The sequence below is a fragment of the Rosa chinensis genome, chromosome 6 (assembly GCF_002994745.2).
Source record: "Rosa chinensis cultivar Old Blush chromosome 6, RchiOBHm-V2, whole genome shotgun sequence".
NCBI lineage: Eukaryota > Viridiplantae > Streptophyta > Magnoliopsida > Rosales > Rosaceae > Rosa > Rosa chinensis.
The window spans coordinates 33,600,426-33,621,664 of NC_037093.1; the positions used below are offsets into that span (position 1 = coordinate 33,600,426).

Genomic DNA, 21,239 nt, shown 5'->3' on the forward strand with positions numbered 1-21,239 from the left:
TCAAAGCTGCACAGAGCAGAAAGGTCTAAAAACAAAAATCCAAACTATTAATGCAAAAGAAAAAACCCCACACCTATCCAATCCTAAAACAGAGCCACTGTCTTGACAAGTATTGAAGCCTAAAAACCTTCTTGATGTACATCACTACTCACCAACCAGCATACGACTATGACCAAGGGCAGAATATGGTAAGAGCACTTTTTTCTTCGAATAAAAACCAAATTAGGGCTCTGTCACTCCCCCAAAAGTCCACAATAGGCCCGATCCGACAGAGAAAGATGAAAGGAGGACGAGCTAGCCTAGTCAAGCCACAAACAGCAGCGCAACCAAGCATAGGTCTAACACCTCGTCTCCCTCAATCGACTTGCACCAAACCTTCAAAGGGTCAGCCTCCCGTCAGCAGTCTGGTGGAGGGTCGCGATCCTCGCCATCGCCATGGTCAACAAAAGAAAACTCCTAAAACCCCGACCTGGAACAACAAAGATCAGACCGCCGCCCTCGAACTCAGAAACCCCTTCCTCAAGAGTTACAACCACCGCCGCTTCCTTTGCGGACCTCCGATGTCGCAAAACTCGGCACGAAAGAGACCACTGCACACCCAGACCCGCACCCTCAACTGCCTCAGCCGAGAACTGCTACGATTGGAGCCTTTACGGCCTCAACTTTTTCTGTCAAGCAATCCAACTAAACAATGACGTTGATGAACAAGAGGCCTAAACCGCTTGATGCAACTGTAGCGCTCTTCACTGTAGATTAATGACTCTTGATAATACCAGCGGTTGCCCCCTCATAGGCATGGAACCCTTCCACGCACAGACGATTGGAGAGCGGAGACACTTCAATTTTCTTCACGCACAGACGCTTCAATTTTCTCCACGCACAAACGCTCCAATTCTTCTCTTTGTCTTCTCGCTTCAATCGACTGATGGAGATATCTCTTGAGGGTAAGCATGTTGAAATGGAAAATCAAAGAAATAAGGGAACTATTGGTTTGGTGGGTATCTAGATGATTACCACGTTTTTCATCTTTTACTACCTAATGTGGGCTATGCATATAGCTAGCCATGTTGCAAACTTTGATTTTTCATTGTATATATACTGCATTCTCATATGCAGATCGCATTGGTCAAGTTTCAATGTTTGTCTGATAGTTGTGTTGTAAGAATCCCTGTATGAGGGATCAAGTAGTACATTGTAGATCAATTAAACTACCATCAATAGATAGCCCTAGTTTTCTTATGAACAATATCAATTTCTGACTACAAACTGTGCAAATGAGTCCGTTGATGCTCAGAAAGTGTTTGTTATAGTTGGTTCCATGTATCTAAGCCCTGCACTAGAGAAGATGAGTGATGCTCTCCGCAATAGTAGACATTTAAGTTATATACTGTTCCAATTACCTTTGACAGGGTGAGTGTTAATGGTAATGATGCACCACATGGAATCAAATTGCTCACTGTCCCAGTGTTAGTAGATAGAGAAACAAAATTCAGACCTGCTGGAAGGTAAAGAATGTAAAGAAAAAAAAGGACATCAATTGAGCTTGAGGCACGGTATTCCCATAATATTTACAAGAAAAATATTCTGGAATTTCTAAACTTTGACATTCTATGGAATGTGGGTTACACAGAAAGGGAATGTCATTTAAACTATTTGAATCTAGAATGAATTCATTGTTTATGCTCACTGTGTCCTTGTGATCATCAACAGGGAGGGCTCTGATTCTGACTGTTTATCAAATGAGACCAAACTAGTTGGGTATCCACAGGTGTGTGACAAAGAAGTAACAGAAAGGCAACCTGTAGTAGGAAGTGTGCAGAGAAAAAATATTAAAGATCTCAGGTGAGGCCTCTCAATATGATCCTCATCCATCTTACTATTTGCTGTTATTGTTTGAAGTTGAACTGTTGCTGAGGCCTCTCAATATGATCTCAGGTGAGGCCTCATGGTTTTAGCTTTCTTTATGACAACTAGTGTTGGATGTTAATTTGGTTTGACATAGAGAACTTTAAAGGTACCATTTTGCTTCTATTGCGTTCTGGTCTTATTAACAGATGTACGAAATAAATTGTGAACATGTTCCATGAGTAGGGTTCTCTGTATCTTTTTTTGGTTTGGTCTATGCTCCTTTGAACTTCAATGATTACGCATGTGAATTTTCTTAGCAGTGAATGAATTGGAGTGAATTTTGACCGAGTATCTGAAAGTTTTATACCAGCCAATCATATAGAATTTGACATTACTATGTATAAATCCTAAGCCTATATATATAAGGATTTCTATGGTAAAGGTTCAAAACTGCAGAAATAAGTAGATCCTATGCTAATTGATTAGTTCAATGGTGATGTTTTCTTTGTAAATAGCTTCCTGAGCAGTTTTCTCTTCGTGAATCTAATGCAACCAGTTCTTGTTGTGTCAGGTGGTAGAGAGAGCTCTGTTTCTGTGGAACAACGATCACATTGAGAACTTGATCAAACAAAATCATAATACTGCCCATTATGTTAGAGAAGGCAATGTCCAAAGATTTAGTTTAAGGTGATATGTTGGATTGATGTAAAATAGCCTTGTTGAGGCATGATTGACATGTTTATATTGACCTGGGCTTTGATGCCTTGCTGGAACTATTTAGTTGCTGATATTCATTATTGTAGCATCATATGAAGCTAGCAAAGTATAAACAGATTTACATGTATACATTGCCATCTTCTGTAGATGTGATTAGTGGCAATAATGTTTATTAATTTGATTCCATGTTAAACTTGGGTGTTGGCTGTTGTGAGGACTTGGAAAATTTCTTGGAGAACTTGGGTGCTTGTTGTGTTTCATCAGTTCATGATAATAATGAGATTTAGCAAGACTAGAGGTATTCAAAAGAGTAAGATCCTCAAAATAACCTGCTATATAAGCTTGAACTACATTATATTACCAAACAATCAAGGCAATATAATCTTTCATGTCTAAATTGGTCATTCCACAAACAAAAAGTACGAGCCAGTTTTGAGTTTTTTAAAACACATTGCCATTGACAGCACTTATAAAAAGTCAATTTACCAAACGCTCAGGTGCTTTGCTTTTCAGTCACTTACTCTCAGAAATAAACAAAAGCCAGTTTTTCTTAAAAGTACTATCATATCAAACACACCCTAAATTGAAAGATTTTTGGTTGTCAATTCCTAAGGGCACAATATATATTAATTTTTAAACTCGTTAATTATGTCAGAAATAGGTGTAGTCTTTTGTCTTGTAGCCCTAAAAGAATATTTATGACATCATCTGTAATCTTTGCTCTATTTATACTCTAATATTTTTGTTATTGGGAGTGGGAAATGACCTATTTCTCGACATCAAGTCCTACCAAACCCTTAGGCTATTGTTTAACCATGTCAACTAGGTACTGATGTGGTATTGAGTAGACCTGTCAATAGACTTGATTTCGATCTTTATCCTCTTAGAACTGTCAATGGGCTATCCTTTAATCCTTCAACTTCAAAATCAAATATGAATTGATGTTAATCTGATGCATCAACAATCAGCTGGTTGGTTTTTCATCATAAAAATAATAAAAGTATTAAGAGAGTTTCTATTGAGACCTCCAAATTTACTCATTTGACCTCATACTCTTTACACCTCCTTTGTGCTTTTAAATACAAATATTTGCTCACTAAACCTCCTTTTGAATTCCTCAAATAACCTTAGTTATATTATTCACATACAAAAAATAAAATATACTCATTATACCTCTAATTCACTAACTACACCTCCATTCCTTTATTTTTTTTATTTTTTGCATGCAAACCTAAAAAATGGCCAAAATAAATTTCTAGAACTTTAAATCATGAATCAAATGGTCATAACACATAAATTGATCAAGCAGTCATAAATCAAATGGTTGGACATGATTCCTATGTTTCTAACTCTTATAAAAAATGAAAATGAAAGGTTACAAAAATTGATATAAATAAAAAAAAAACCGGAACACAAAAAAAAAAAAAAATTAAAAACCACCATATCCCACTCAAAGCTCATACTCCAACCAAACCTTGAACAGAGTCTAGTTGATTATAATTCATTGTCTATAATTGTCATTTTATAAGAGAATATATATGTAATTCATTAATTCAAATGATATAGAGGTCAAATGAGCAAATTTGAAGGTTCTAATAGAAATCCTCAAGTATTAAAAGGATTGGAATTCTAATAATCATTGATTGATACTAAGGGAAACAAAATATAAACAGTACTCCAACTATGGTCCATTCTAAATTTTCATACCCAACTTTCCGAAACTATCACATTGGTACCCCAAATAGCCAGTCCGACCCAACATATGTACTTGCCGTCCATAACGGCGTTAACTTGCTCCTCTCGTGGCATCTTTAAATCATGCCAGCTGTCAGAAGAGTTAACGTTGTCATGGACGGCGTGTACGAAAATTGGGTTGGATTGAGTACTCCAAGTATTAAAATGATAGTTTCCAAAAGTTAGGTACAAAAATTTAGAATGGGTTTTACCTCAAGTACTGTTTATATATTTTTCCCTTGATACTAATTATGTTGCTCAATTTGCCCAAAAGCATAATCTTATAATATATAGAGTAAAATTTGTAAATCATCTATGTAAATTGGCATGGGATGATACTCATTATTAACTTTTTAATTCAAAAATATTTAATTTCACCCGTGCGATTTTTTAAATTAATCAATGTTGGTCTAAGATGTTGGACATTTGGACGGAATCAAACCCCTATACTCGCCTAATTATCAGTTCTCTCACCACTTACTAAACTCAAGAGCTTAAGAGACATCTCTCCTTAACTTTATGCCCTCACTCTGGTTAACTCATAAACCGAAATAAAATGAAAACCACAAAAAGACAAGTCGGAAATGGCACCACTTGTTACGCAGGCTATTCATTTTTTTAAATTTTTTCTTTTGATAGACATTACGTATGTAATATTTCTTTAAGAACATATATTCTGCAAGAGTTGGTAGCATTGCTCTTCTGGCTTCTTATATAATTTTAGAATCCCACCTAATACAAACCTACGAATTAAGAAGCTTTACATTATTACTTACCATGCGTGATCCTTTCGGATAACGGAATACTAATTGCTACTGCGCACTGGCTACTACTTGGCCCCATGAAAACTTTTATTCATATATATACAAATCCATCATTTTCTCTTACAAACCATTTCTGCAAACCAGGTCAATCACATGGTTTGTATGCATAAGATCATGAAAGAAGCCAGAAACTAATGCTGTCAGTACCCTTGGAGGAGATTCAATTCATTGAATTATCTATCAGTCAACAATGTGCATGTGAAATAAACTATTTGTTGGATATGGTTTTAATTGGCAGCATAAATTATATATTTGCAAGTTTTGTGCAGGATTTAAAATATTTGAACAATGCACTTAATTGGGTTTCAGGTAAAGTGGTGAAGTAGCTAGACTGTGACACTGTGTATTAGTTGATAAAGACAAGGTAAACCAGCAGGGTACCTTTGTAATTACAAATCTGAAAGAATTAAGTTATTTAAGTCGATCTGAAGGGAGAGAAGAACCATTTAAGGGCGCCATCAATGAATTACGTGAAGCTCTTTCTCATAGACTCAAAGAAGTAGAAGAAAAAGAGGAGGAGGAGGAAGAGGGGCATTATTGAAATGGAGTATTCGAAAGTAACAGCTCTTGATGAGGAGGAGAAGGTGACAGACAAGAGACCTTCAGTTTCCTATCATTACTTATATCCATGCGATTTCCTTGAAGAAGCACTAAGGGCCCTGTTCAAGTGTTTCGGTCTTGATAACAACTCACAGGCCTATGAAGAACAAGAACCAGAGAAAACCACCAGAGCAAACCCAGAGACAAGCACTCCTAATTCAACCCCAGAACTACAAGTTGCAGATCCATCTGACCCAAAAGAAGCTGCTGATCCTCCATCTTCAACCTCAGTAACCACTGTATGATATATAATTATCCTTCGCTCTGTCATATTCTAGACAAAATGTCATATCTATTAAGCACACGAAGGTCTTTGTTTATTGTGTTCATGCAGGAAATTGCTGCTGCAAGCACAAGGGCTGTAAGTCCACCAATAGGCAGTGGTAGAGGACCGCAGATTAACTAATTATTTTGAAAACTGAGATCTCCTTACTATGAATCAACCTCGTTCTCTACTGGTCAACAAACTTAATTTTAATTAGCTTGTTACATATCTACATATCTACAATCAATGTAAAGTAGCTACCATTGCGGGAACTATGCATAATTGATCTCTTAATTTCCAGTTTCCACTTTCTTAATTTTTGGATTTCTCCGTGTTTCAAAGTTTGTATATCAGAGATTGCAATTGTTACTAGTTTACATTTCAAAGAATCCATTGTGCAACTTCAACTACATCGAGTAAGCTATGCTTTAATTGGGTGAACTAGAATAATGATAATAATAATAATAAAAAAGAACAGAGTTAATAAGAGAGACAAATTAGACATAAAAATACCTATGAGCGAATCACACTATGTAGGTAAATTTCACAGTTGCCAACAAAAAAATCAGAAACTTAAGCATGTCAGGTAACATTTTTAAAAATGATTTTCAAAAACAAATTTTGAAAATGAAAACAAGAAAACAAGATTGTATTTTTGAGATCCAAAAAGAATTTTTGAAAATGAGAACGGCAAAAACACTTCCAGTATTACCGTACGAAAATGCAAAACACAATGAAAATGTATTCAGTTGTAGTATTTTTAAAATCTCATTTTTCAATAATTAGTGTAGAACTCAAATTTATTATAATTATTATAACACAAATATATTACCATATAATAAAAATAAAGATAGTCACAAAAGAAGTGTCACTAAATTAATTATCAAATTATTCATCAAAGAGTGAATAACAATCTTATTTGTACGAAGAAAGAAATACTCAAAATCCTAATGAATTTCTAATGACTAACTTAATGAAGTGTGACAGGACCCGCCCCGGATTTCACCGTGAAATCCGAAATGGTCCTGCAGAGCCCAGTTTAAAAGAATTCTACCAAAAAATTTAACGGAACTTCTCCTAAAAGTGGACTACCCAACACCTGTAGAAAACAATTACACTTCTAATATCAAACACCATTCTCAACTCCTAGAGTTACCATGCTCCCTGAATCACAACAAACTCCACAACACAACACAAGCCTCAATTTAAGAACATTTAGCCCACAAGTTATTAGTGTACGTAATCTAATACACAAGGTATACAAGAAAATAAAAAAAAAGGTAAAGGATCGATAAATCCTACAACGCGGAACCAGTGACAACTACGCCTCAACTCCATGTACGCCCTACCTCAACTAGCTGAATCTCCAAACTGGGCATTTGAAACAGAAGGACCCAGTGGAAATTAATTGAAATACGTTAGTGTGAGTGGACAAAAATAAATAATTAAAATAAATAGGAACCCGAGAACTCATCACTTTCCCACAGTATACTTTTATAATCAATGCATGCAAGTTTTAGGAAAAAATATTTCTAATGAAATTTAGTTCAAGAAAACCAAACTAGCCTCGGTAGTCATAAAGAACAAAGTAGGAAAACCGAGAAGTTTTGATAACTCCTAAAAATAGGGCCAACCCTGCTAATCGAGTAAAATTAGACTAAACCCGCTAGTCAAGTATAAAGTAAAGTATGGGGAAGAATATATCAGCCATACAAGTGAGCCTCCCAAGCCAAAGTACTCCCATACCTCCGTACCTTTACGTCACAGAGGCGAATAAGGTACCGGGCTTTCATGATACCACCACTAAGGTAGCATCAAATCACCACAAAGGTGGAAAGGGATTCGTGACTCCACCCTAAAGGTGGTAGTCACATCGACTCGAAAGGCAGAATGACATGCTAGCATGGTAATATGATCACAACAAGTATGGCATAGGAAAATCATATGGAAAGTCGAAAGTCAAATAAAGCTTCCTAAAAAATCTCACAACAAACAAGGTGCGAGTATGTTCCTAACCGTACTCAGAAAGTCTTAAATAAAACCATGCTGACAAATATAGTAACAAATGCGATTCTCAAATATCACACGATTTTCCAAATCGATAATGAATAAGAGCGAGATCAAAGAGATTCAAAACTTGATCACTAAACTTATTTCGGCAAAGTTCAACGCAAGCCCAAAGTGAAATCAAATCGTAAAACAAATCCCTTCCCGAAATCAATCCTAGAGATACATCACGATCCAATACCGAAATCAAATCAATAAATTAAAATCAGTTAAATTTTATTTTCCAAACCCAAATCATATGCATCAAAACAAATAAAATGATAATTAATAAAAATTCTTGCATGTACATATTTAAAATGAAATTGTCCACTCACAATATACAGCTAACGCACCCAAGCATATGGATCTTTGTCAAGCGATGGGTCGGTACCCCGTCCTGTACAAAATTATATTTCGTAAACTACGATTACAAAATTAAATACGATTCAAAACGATACCCCGAAAACCCCTAGTAAAAACAACAACTCCATTTCTTCTTAGATTCATCCCAAATCGATTCCTTGACTTAAGTATTATATAATAGAAATGAGGGATATCCAATGGTTAGATTCCCGTAAATTGACAACCAAAACTCCGCACTTCAGAAAATGACAATTAGTACCAAATTTCCTCCGATTTACACCAGAGTTATCTCTATAAGTTCTACACGCTACAACCAACCCAACCAACCAAATTAAGAGGCTGCAATCGGCCCCAAGGAGCCACCAACAGTGGCTTACGAGCTGCTGAGCCAAGCCCCGGTTCGGGTATCACCACCTATATCAAAATCTTCCTCTCAACAGCCCTAACAACTTCTTCAACTACGACATTGATCAATTTTGAGTGTAACATTCAGAAATTACCTCGAAATGGAAAAGAAAAATCTTGAACTTCAAATCCTCGATTCATCCTGCTTGTTGCGAATTGGTGCAAGCCCTTTGGAGGGTTTGATGTACATTGGAAGAGCTCCAGAAAGCAGGTTGTCTCTTCGCTTATGGTCACAAGAGAAGAAATTTCCAGCCAGGTTGAGCTCACAGACCTTCCCAAGCATGAATCAGACCAAATTGGAGGCATAGGGTGGTACGACATGAAACAGGAGTTCAAACACCACCGGTCCGGCGGTCTGGGTAAGTCTGACTGCGGAGAACCTGTTGGGTTGTCGGGTCAGGCCGGAAAACCGAGTCAGAAAGAGAGAAATCTAAGTTAGCGTTTCGGGGTAAGTTTCTGAAAATGAAACCTTACCAAAATAAATGGACTATTTATAGTAAATTTTCCCAGATCACTAACTTTAGTTTTCTGATCATAACTTTCACATACGAACTCTGATGTGAGTGTGCTGTATGTCCACGAATTTAGTTTGACGTCCTATACAATTTTCATGAAGAAACTTTTACCAAACAAGGAATGAAACAAAAATTCAACTTTTATGTCCATTAAAAGTATCGAAATGAAGTAAAAGTAACAATAATTATCATTTACCGTCCAAATGACTAGTAAACAGGTAAATTGAGGTACATGACGTATCAAAGTGTGTATTATACTAATTAAGTTTCTCGCGGAATAAAATCTTTCCTCAAAGTTGCTGCAGTCATATCCTTGATAGTGTTCATTATTGTAAGGTTTGCTGCAGTCATATCCATATCTGGTACTGACCTATGTTCTGTATCAAATATCATGTCTTCTACACCAAATGTGATGCCCCGGAAATTTGTTATTATTTTTCGAGGATTTTTCGGAATCTAATTTGTGGTTATTGGACAGTTTCGTGGCTCGTGGACGGAGCGGAATTGTTTCGGACGAATTTTTATTCGAAAAGTGTGGATTTAGGGGGGGGGTTCAAGGTTGACTTTTGATATGTTGAGATTCTCCTAAAATTTTATTCATGAAAGTTGTAGAGCGCGTCTATACGAGTTCGTGGACATATGGAACGCGTCATTTGGAGTTCGTATGAGGAAGTTATGGCTTTCGGAAAAAGTTTCCGTTTTAGTATAAATAGAGGATTTCCAGAAATTATTTCATAATTTCATTTCCTTTTCCAGAAAGTTTTCTTCTCTCTCTCTTTTGTCTCTGCTACACCTTCAGAATCAAATTTTTTCGACTGACCTGACCAGAACCCGGCCGACCAGACCTGGCTTTTCCGGCGATCTCTGGCCGTGAAACTTGGTCAGCTGGTTTGTCTCCTCCGTCTGGTCATCTCTGTGGCTTCCTCTAGCGGCGATATCCATTGTGTGCGGCGCAGTTTGGTGTTTCCGGACCCGACAGGAAAACATAGCTCCGACGACGGTACAACTTCAAGTTTCCTTCTTTGGGTTCGTGGAAGCCTTCTGGATCGATCTATGGTGTTTGTTTTTATCGATTTACGTGGAAATCGGTTCAACTTGGATTGAGCAAAATCCAAAGCTTGTGAGGTAGTTTTTGACCCTTTATGCTTGTTTTCTGACTTTGAGCTAGTTTTTGACCCTTTATGCCTAGATGAACAGCTTTGATGTTGGGAGTTTTGTGAAATATTGAGTTTTGGCTGGTGGTGGTGCGCCATCTTCTGTGGAAGCGTTTCGGTGATGTTCCAGCCATGTCAGGGACTGTTTATGGTATTATATATGTTCTACTCGTTGATACGAGCATTTCGATATATAATACGCAAATTTTGGAGTTCGTATGAATTTGTTATGATTTTATCCGTTTCATACATGTTGATTTATTCTATCCGTGAGGATCTGAGCGTCCGATCGACTTGTGGATTGGACATATCGATCGTGGAAGTATTCTGGAGACATTGGGTGGTCTCGGATATGGTTTCGCCTTAATTGGCATCACTTTGGGAATTTAGGTTCGATTTAGGGTTTCGAACGTTATTCCTTGTTCATTGACTGAATCAAGGCTATACTTTCCTTAGGTGCTTGACAGAGTGCATTCTATAAGTAGTCTAGTGGTGTGAAGACACAGTAGGAGTTTCAAGGTGAGTAATCTCACAAGGTTCATTAATGAACGGAATACCTTTATTTTTGAGAGTTATTTAGTAACTGCAAAATATAGTTGGTATTAGCAGGCATTCCTAAGCGGATGATTACGTATATATATATATATATATATATATATATATATTTATTTATATTTACATGAAATATATATGTTTTGGTGATTTGTGGATTTATGAAAACAATAGGCATGAATGATGCGTTTTATTGTTTTGGGTTGTGGCTTTTGGAAAACAAATGATTGTGGAAATGTTGATTTCGATTTGTTTTGAAAAGTATTGAGATTTGGGAAAAGCTTTGAGATTTGTGTATGAAAACAATATGCATGGAAGGATGCTTTTTATTGTTTTGTGTTATGGCTTTTCGGAAAACAATGAGTATGGAAATGTTGATTTCGATTGTTTTGAAAAGCGTTGAGATTCGTGTAACATTTTGGGTCCAGTGTGACTCCTTTAATGTTTTTCTCCAAGGGACTGTGCGGCCCGAGGAATGAATGTCTATGACCTTAGGTAGAATATCAAGTAATCACATCTTTGGCCGGACGTGTGGTTACGTTTCAGTTAGAGCTCTAGTTTGTCTGCCATATAGGTAATTCATGGGGTAACTGGAACTGGTTATTGATAACTCATGACATTAAGCGTTTTTAGGGAACAATGTATGAGTTGCTTCCTTATTAACGGTTTTTAAGGGGACAAGGTGCAAGTTGTTTTCCTTATTAACGATTTGATAGAAATCAAGATGTGAATTGCTTTCTATGGTATGATTATGGTACAATTGATAGAATTTAAGGTGCAAGTTGTTTTCTATGTTATATTTGATAGAAATCAAGGTGTGAGTTGCTTTCTATGGTATGATTATGGTACGATTGATAGAATTCAAGGTGCGTGTTGTTTTCTATGTTAAATTTGATAGAAATCAAAGAGTGAGTTGCTTTCTATGTTATATTGATAGAAATCAAGTGTGAGTTGTTTTCTATGGTACGGTTTTGGTATAATTGATAGAAATTAAGGAGTGAATTGCTTTCTATGTTTTACTGATAGAATTCAAGTGTGAGCTGTTTTCTATGGTACGATTTTGGTACAATTGATAGAAACCAAGGAGTGAGTTGTTTTCTATGTTTCGTTTTAAAAGGAATCAAGGTGTAAGTTGCTTTCTTTTATTTTGAATTGAATGGAAATTAAAGTATGAGTTATTCTCCTTTATTTCATGTTTTAAGGAATCAAAGCGTGAGTTGTTTTCCTTATTTTTGATGTGAGTTGTGTTGACTGTTTTGAGTTACTCATACGGGCTTGCAAAATCTTACTGGGTTTGTTGTGCGGCAACCCGATACACTATTCAAACGGTGTAGGGGTTAATCTTGCAGGTTAGAAAAATTGTGGTTGAAGCTGAGGTAGCGCGCGCCTTTGCAGCTTTACGGTAGGAAGCTATTTCTGTGACCTTATAAGGACTTCCGTTGTAGTAAACTCTGAGGAGTATTTACGTTTATCTTGTTGTTGACAATTTAATTCGTAAGTTTATGTAATATATGACTCTGCGGGCGGGTCAATATTGACATAGTGGGTTCAAGGAATCAATACGTATGTAGTTTAAAGGGGAAAAAGTTTCCAGGTTCTTGGTATTGATGGTTGAACGATCACGCATATGTAATTATGAGATTATATATCTATTTTTATTGTATTAAAAATCAGGAGCGTGACACCAAATTCATCAAATAACCTATCACGTTGATCTTATTTTTGAGTAAAATTATGTAAAACACAACAAGTAATAGGAATAAGTCTTTGCCTTCGTGGAGGGTAATGAGACATGACCTTCAAAGAAAATCGACATTTCAACACACCGAAGCACCGCTCTATTATATATGTAATGAGGAATGTCTATAATTGAACAACTCCGTGGAACCTTTCGGTGCATTGCAAGGTCCTTTATTATCATATAAATGATATCGCCATCCTCGATAAGGTGCCAGAAACCCAGGCATGTTTGAATATTCTAGAATCCACAACATAGCAATATCCTGTTTAGATTTGTTATCACTTGATTGTTAGATTAATGCAAGCAATGATAAAAATAATCGATACCTTCATCTGGATGAGGAAAATAATTTTCTTCCCTTGATCGACACTGCATCTAAGAATACTCTTGTATCGTTAGCAGTTCCTTTCCATTTGGTGTAAACAAAAGTGAATAACATATCAAAAGAGCATGCAAGCATGACGATTTGAGTAATCAGAACCTTTCTTCCTCGATATGATGTTTGTTTCTGAGCTGGTTCCCATGCAGCAACATGAGTGCCATCAATTGCACCCATACATTTCTACACAATGCATTTATATATAACTAATATAATAAGTAACATAACAACTATCAAGGTTACAAAAATAAATTTGATTATAGCAAAGAGCTTAATAACTTACCTCAAAATATGGATAAAACTTTCTTCTATTCAAAGTTTCAGGAGTTGTGTCCCTAACACTATGGGGACGTATAACATTTGGAGCATACCAACATAAGGCTTTCAACACCTATTTAAATACCCTGTGAATTGTATCCTTACATCATTTAAAATGCTTTGCAGCCATTCCCATGCGTTTACTATGATCCACAATGTATAAGAAAATTGCTACTGCATTTTCAACCCCCACATGTCTATCATGTTCCAATAAATGTGAAGACTGATGTGTAGAGCACAAAATTGTAACTACAAATTTGTCCACGTGAAATGAGTCATACATTGTATTAGAATGTCCATTCAACAACACTTGCACATAATGTCCTGATGACACTGAATTGTGACATCGAATCATGTTTACATATGTCATCTAATACTCATAAAGTTGCAAACACGCATACACATGAATACATGTTCTGCGAACTCTTTAAGATTTGATGAACTATCAGAACTAGAATTGTTATCTTCATTGACAATATACACCTAATAACATCAAAAAGAAAAAAGTTACTAAGATGTAAACAAAGTATCCAATGGATTAAACATAATTAGCACACCAGACTAAAACATAAACAATTAATAAAAATACTCAATTGATGATTAAGTAATAGATTCACCATCTTACAATAAATTCACCTTAACAAAAACACAATTCATGAAAATTCACCTTACCAAAGTATTTATCTTATGAAGTGTGAAAATACTTGGATGAAACGTTTTTCTGTGGTTTCGGGGATTGATAGACACGTTGCAATTCTTACTGGGCAGAAATTAAAAAATTCACACAAAAAGCACAATTTTGGTTACGCAGTGAAAACCTCAATTTTGAGATTAAAAACACTGCGGGGTTCTTACTCTTGAGAACCCAAATAAAATCAATCAACTTATTGATAAAGGATATGGTTCTTTACAAACACATAAAGCTCTCTACGCGGCTACAATCTCTAGACTCACTGGATAGGTGCTTGTCTTGAATCTTGACCTTCTTCTTCACTTGAACGATTTGCAAATATCGCTCCATTTGCACCACCAATCTTCTCTACTGATCTCGAGACAATCAATGCATGTATATGAATGAACAATGAAACACTTAGACGCTGAACAAGTGTTTCATGGACTCCTATGGAACTCTTTCTAAGCAAGCAAGACAGACAATAATTCTTACATCAAAATCTCTACATAATCAACTCTGCTTTACTGAATATATTGAGGAGAAAATAAATTCTCAACAATTAAGACTTAACCCTAATTGGACTCCCACTAGGAAAGATCTTTTAATAAAAGATATCCAATTAAAATAAACAAATCCTAAATCACCTAGGACTTCAAAAGCACTATTTTATCAGTTGAAAAATATCTTTGTAAAATAAAATCTAAAAACCAAAAGATACTTTCCAAAATTGGACTCCCAAAAACGTAGGGTTGACTAGGACTGACTCAGGCTGACTCGGGGATTGCAACATGTGCTTATGCATGAGATGCAATTACCTGTAATTCTTTGAGATCAGTTTTGATGAACTTTGTAGGCTTCTTCAGTCAACTGTAAACCTTATACCTACAAAGTGCAAATCATGACTAAATGAAAATCATATTTCATAATTCTAAAGACTATCTAACCAAGCCATTCTGCTTGCATCTGACATTTTAAGAAAAATTTTCCTCCACTCAGGAGTGACACTTTTATGCATCATCTTTATGAAGGCAATATGATCAATGTCTCCCATTTCCTCTACAACTTACATACACTCTTCAATTGAATACATCTCTTTTGAATTAACGCTTCAATTTTTCAGCCATGACTTCACTACAAACATATAAATAACTCTCCACTTTTTCCCATTTCTTTTACTTGCGATCATATGAAGAAGGGGCATCAGTTGTAGCTTTTCTTTTTTCCTTTACCTCCATCACATTCTCCATCAATGTTGCATTCAGGCAATGTGTGCATTCAAGGAGTGCAGCTACTGCTTTAATAACTATCTCTCTATGTTTCTATGTGTGTGCACTTGAGTCATGCACACATCCACCACATTCTAAGTTTATTTTTATTTAGCTATTTACTTTGTTGCCATTTGTGTAAGTTTGAGTATACAGTCTTGGAGCAGAAGCAAGATGTAGACGCTAAATATGGTGAAAACATGCAGGAACTTCTGTACAGTCTAATGAGTTTTCTTGTGAACCAAAATATGCTTGGATAAGAGGTGGGAGGACTGAACCTTGGTGGCAGACAACTGATATATGTGTTAATTGGATTTGTCATCTACTTTTACTCTGTAGTTATTTCCTGAAATTATTCTCTTTGGTTCTATTTCATATATTTATAAACTGAAATTATTCTCTTTGGTTCGGTTAATTGGATTGCTCATTTTGCTCCCACATTTGCTATTTTGAAAGATCACTTGTCTTCTAAACTGGGGTAAATGTAAGTCTTTTTATTTTGTTCTTTCATGCAGCTTCTTGCATGTGTCATTTTGTCGTGTTGCTTATGGGTAGTGTGGTTTTTTGATGTGGGAGTATTGTATGTAGCTTCTTGAAACAAGTTGATGTGGTGGCAAAAGCAGAAGAAAAGAAGAGAAGCAGTAGGAGCAAGCATTAGTTGTGGCCGAAGTGGGCAAGCAATCATAAATAGTCCAATAATCACTGATCCATTTCTAGCATACTAATATTTTTGTCCCTGATACAATGTTTAACAATAAATTGTCACCGATTCATGATTTTGTGGAAAAATGACCAATAAGAATTGTATCTTGGTGGTTCCAATGTATTTTGAAATTTAAAATATTGGTTGGAGTACTATTAGTTCATTTGATTGGTTGCATCAAATTTTATTTCCATTTGATCATTACTGTTCATTAGGTAAAATGGATATTTAAACGATCATACAACAGATTTCTCATATATCAGACAATGGTTTTTTTTTTCAAAAAATAAGTCTTCTAATTTACTCTCACACAACAGAAAACACTAGAACTCCGTTGTCTGACAAGCTTAACAAACTACAAATTCAAACAAGTTTTGTTGTATGAAGGCAGCGCCTCAACTGCTACGCAGCCTCGCCTGGCATCTACCTAGCTATCTGTCGAGCTATCACACAACACTTATAACACATACCCGTTACCTGTGTGTTTCTCAGACAATTGTGTTCCACCTGTTAATGCTCAAAAAGTCTGGCGGCAGCCAAACTTTGGTCTAACGCTGGTCCGGCGGGCGGACCGCTACTCTGCCGATCTGAGGATTACTGCTAGCTGCCAAACACAAGACAGGGCGTTAGAGGGAGACCGCGTTGGGCGGTCTTCAACTCTCCGATGCCTAAGTCAGTCAACGCATATAGGCAGCATAACAATAATGAGTAGTAAATGCGTAATTAATGAGGAGAGAGGAGAGGACCTTTTATAGGTGAGGAAGAGGATGATCTTCTCCTTGTTTTCGATGTGGGACTGATGTGCTTCAGTTCCCAGTTTTAGTAGCTTCTGATGCTAACTTGACACGGCGCGTGGTGGCGCGTCGGCGGTGCTTTGGGGTTGATCCGGGGCTCAGGCGGTAACCCGGCTAGCTGTCTTTACGCCAGTCACACATATGGTGGGCGTTGGTACCCCTGGCGGTACAATGAGCGTGGCTCATTATAGCTAATTATGCTTGCAAATGCACATGTATGTACACCACCGTTGTCTGAATTTTCAATAGACAATGGCTCGGTCTACAACGGTGGCACTCCAAATTAGATAACGATTTTCTCCCGTCGTCTATTAAGGTTTTTGGCATAGTGTATGCTTTCAACATCTTGATTGCTATGTTGCTTTTGTGAGATTGCTTAATTGATTTCGAATTACAGATATCTCTTGTATGCTTGTTTTATGTGGTTGCAAACATATAGGATTTGCATGTGATTGGAGATAGATTTAGGTAAACAATTCACCTAATAGTTTTTTGAACTTATTTCAAAAGTAGTAAAGACTTTGGACAAAAGTCAAGATCAATTAAGAAGGATTGCAGTTAGAAAAGCTTTCTTGTACTAGGTTGTGCACTTGAGTTGACATTCTTTTTTTGTTCTTATTAAGTTGATTGTGTTCTTGATTAGCTAGCTTTCTAGACTATCATTGCATGTTCAATAGGTTTAATTCAGGTGATTTCACTTAGATTAAATATATTCAAGGAAAGTAAAATATGGGAAATAGTTTGCTTTTAATGTTTCACATGCTCAACTTCTTTCTCATGACATAGACAATTGAGTGTAGGGAATATAACTTGTTTCATTCATATATTTGTGGTGGATTCCTTCTGTAAATCCCTCATTGTTTATATGTTTTACTTTAATTTCTGTATTACAAAACCTAAAACCCCATAATTTACGATTTCATAATTCTTTGATTCTTTATCTTTATATTTTGTGAATAATACTATATACTATACTTTTTTTCTTTTGAAAGAGGGCCGGTGAGGCTACCCTCAAGCCTTGGTTAATGAAACCATAGAATTAATGTATTCTAACATGCACCAGTTAGCAAATAGTGCTCGATTGGGTACTCTATTTTCTTTGATAAAGTGGTTACATAACGAAATTAAAGATAGCTCTACTAAGGAGAAGCATCTTAACCAATAGCGCAACTTTCCTACTATTTGCAATATGGAATAATATCTGGTGACTCTTCGTTTCATCTTGCCACTAGGAGGTTGTTTCAATTTAAAAACAAATAGCCGTCTCGCTAGGCTAGATAAGGCACACTGAATGTGCAAACCTAAACAATGCCCACATTCACCTACCATACTTGGATGGAGACTTATTGGAAACACTAAGCAAATTAACACTAGGGAAATAAACAACTTAAACTAAAAACCAGCAGAAACCCAGCAAAGTCCAGGCCCACAAAATTTTTTTCAGCCCATCTCTCCAAGCCCAAGTTAGCAGCTGCAACACCACCTTCATCTCGTCACCAAAACCACCTAATCACTACCCGTGTCGGATCCCCATCACCAATGTGCCTCCGCCGCAATTGAACCATTGGCCGGCGGCACAAAGCAGTGTCGTCGCTACCCTGCCCTGCCTGAGTCCCCATCCGCAACGCACTGCCTCCCAAAAGACCTCCTGCCCCCACACCGCCAGTCTCAGGGCTCCACCCCATAACCACCCACAGATCCACGATGGATGTACACCAGATCCTACATTGTACGCCAAATCAACGGCAACCACCAAATAATCGAGCCATTAATCTCCTCCCTCTTTCCCCTATGGCGACATGTCTTTGTCCAGAGCCGGGTACGATCTGGCCCCTCTCCTACCCCACTCCACCGCTGTATCTCTTTCCCAGAAGCAGTCACTCCCTTTAGCACCGAGAAACAAATAACGACTCCTCCCGACCCTTGACTTTGAGCAATAGATTTGCACATAAAGCAAAACTTGATCGAGCTAATATTTTCTATGTTTTTAGTACATTTCTCTCTACATTTTGCTTAGTTATTCCTTTAACAATATCATTTCTGACTTAGTTTTGTGTTTTTAGGTAGAAATGAACTTCAAACGCAAGAAATGAGCTAAGAAGAGCTGGAAATGAAAGAAATGAAGGCAAGGAGGAAATGAGGCACAGAAATGGGAAAGAAATGGAGAAATGGAAACCTTCTTAATCCAAAACAGGAAATCCCGGTTGAAGTAAGAATCCTAATGCAACTAGGAAAGAGCTCGGAAAAATGATGTTCGGAAATGAGAAATGACAGAGTCCTAGTTGGACTAGGAAACCTGATGACACTAGGAGTCCTGGTGGTACTAGGAGATGCTGTGTCTTGAAGATGACTCAAGATAGTTCAAGATTGTTCTAGAATACTAAAGGAATTTCGGCAATGTTGATAATGGATTTCGAATTGGCCCATTTGGGGAAGTTTGGCCCTAAGTTTGAAGCATGTGACGTGCAAATGGGTCTCCAGAATGTTCCTTGACGTCTTGAGGTATTCTTGGCCCATTAAGATTGCTTTTTGCCGTGATATATACAAGAGATACTTAAAGATTTCGGCAAATATATTTTATGGGATTATTATTGGATTTTCTTGAGATTTTATGAGAGAAAATAGAGGAATAAGAATTGATTTATGACTCTACATACATGGAGGCCGAAATTGAGTCTAAGTACATGGAAGAATTCGGCAATAGAAGGTTACTTGCTCTCCAAGTTCATATGCCATTTTTCTATTTGTCGAAGTGATGCAATTCAAGAGAAATTCAAGGGAACTATGAGCCCCGGAAAAATGTATTGAGCTTAAGTGAAATAGTTCGATAATTTACTTATCGATCTCGATAATCATCCAAGCGCTCAAGAAAGTTTTCAGAAATTTTCACACAGTGAAATCCTTGCTTTAAGAGTTGGATGATAAAGTATGCGACACGACGAGTTCATGGAAATTTTCGGGGAATTTTTCAGACAGAAGTATTTATAATGAATTTCCGAAGTTTGGAAATTATGGAAATTCATTTAAATAAAAAGAAAATTTCTGCAGTGCAATCCTAACCATCCATAAATCCACCGCTTCATCCTAGCCATTAAAATAGTTTGAGCTTGGGGTTATAAATACCCTTTGATCAGATCAAGGATCGTGATCAATTGCTCCTAGAAAGCTCGAGAGAGCATCAGAGCTCCCTTACCTGGACACAATCGCAACCCGAGTGAGAAACCCAACCGAAGCGACGCCGTCCGACCACAGATCGACCACGCATGACCACCGATCTCTTCCTCTCGTCGTTGCCGTCACGACTGCAGTCTTCGATCGCTCATGCACCAGACGAGGAGGGAGAAACAACAGAGAGAATGTCTGACTGTTCTGGCAAATTCCAACAATTTCAGGCCACCGTCTAGGCCGCATTCGGTATTGAAATTCCTCCTCTTGCCTTTCTCTACACTTTAGATCAATTAGTCTTTGAAATTGATGGAGTTTTGCTGATTTCGTTTCTGGGTTTGGTCTCGGCTGCCGTGTTCTTCGACTCCGGCAACCTTTCCAGCTTTCCTTAGCTTGGTCTCGGCCTCGACTGCAACTGTAGATGAGGAATTAAGGAGCTTTCTGGGTTGTAGCACGAGGAATCATCAGTTCATCCCTTTCCCAGTCTCGGCAATGTGTTGAGCTTGGTTGCAGTTGATTTCCGAAGGTATAATTCCAAATCTTGAATTAAAAGGTTGCCCCTGTGATGAATTCGAAGTTGCGGTCTGAAGAGCTCTTGAATTATATCTGCCTTGGTATTATGGTTACTGTTGCCGGTTAAGTTTAGTTGAGTTTGGAAGATTATGTTGTGTTGGCTATGCGATGTACTTTGCATGTACAGAGTGTGTGTTCATGTTTTGGTTGGAATTGGTGGAGTTGCGAATTGAGAAATTGTTCGAGTTGTGTTGTTCCGTTTGGAGTTTGGATAATGTTGAGGAATCTGTGTTCAAGACTAGTAGTTGGCATTATAGTTTAAAATTGGAATTATATTGTGGGAAATGGCCTAAAGTAATATTAGGTGTTATGTGACGAAGTTATTAAGTAAAGAAAAGAAAATAACATTTTGGGTGGCCTTAGTAATCGGGTGCACTCAATATATGTTTGGTCGATATCGTAATTTCAAGTGAATGTTCGATAATCTAAGTTAATTATCGAACCTATCTCGATTGGTCAAATGTGGTCAAATTGGTCAACTCTTGGTCAAACCAGGAAAAGTTGGTTGGACGATCTATTAATCGTCGAGATTTCATATAATTGTTATTGTGATATTAACGGTCGAAATGTCGGAATCTAGGACTCCAGTTAACCGAGGAACGGAA

General features: G+C 37.1%; 1 protein-coding gene, 1 long non-coding RNA gene and 1 pseudogene across 2 annotated transcripts; all 3 read left to right on the plus strand.

Moving 5' to 3' along the window:
• The window catches only part of LOC112171215, an 81,182-nt pseudogene that overhangs the window by 12,403 nt on the left and 47,540 nt on the right, over nt 1–21,239 (plus strand).
• LOC112172402 lies at nt 189–2,711 on the plus strand. Its single transcript, XR_002925283.2, has 2 exons — nt 189–1,842; nt 2,420–2,711. It is a non-coding gene; the product is annotated as an uncharacterized LOC112172402 (long non-coding RNA).
• Nucleotides 5,565–6,350, plus strand: LOC112172399. Its single transcript, XM_024309725.2, has 2 exons — nt 5,565–5,962; nt 6,058–6,350. The coding sequence occupies exons 1-2, from the start codon at nt 5,666–5,668 to the stop codon at nt 6,127–6,129; spliced, it is 369 nt and encodes a 122-aa protein (XP_024165493.1). The 5' UTR covers nt 5,565–5,665; the 3' UTR covers nt 6,130–6,350.

Bases quoted from the DNA above. Each gene is read 5' to 3' on its own strand.
- LOC112172399 (XM_024309725.2), top strand. From the start codon at position 5,666: ATGGAGTATTCGAAAGTAACAGCTCTTGATGAGGAGGAGAAGGTGACA. The intron at 5,963-6,057 runs GTATGATATATA...GTGTTCATGCAG, and splicing joins CTTCAACCTCAGTAACCACT to GAAATTGCTGCTGCAAGCAC.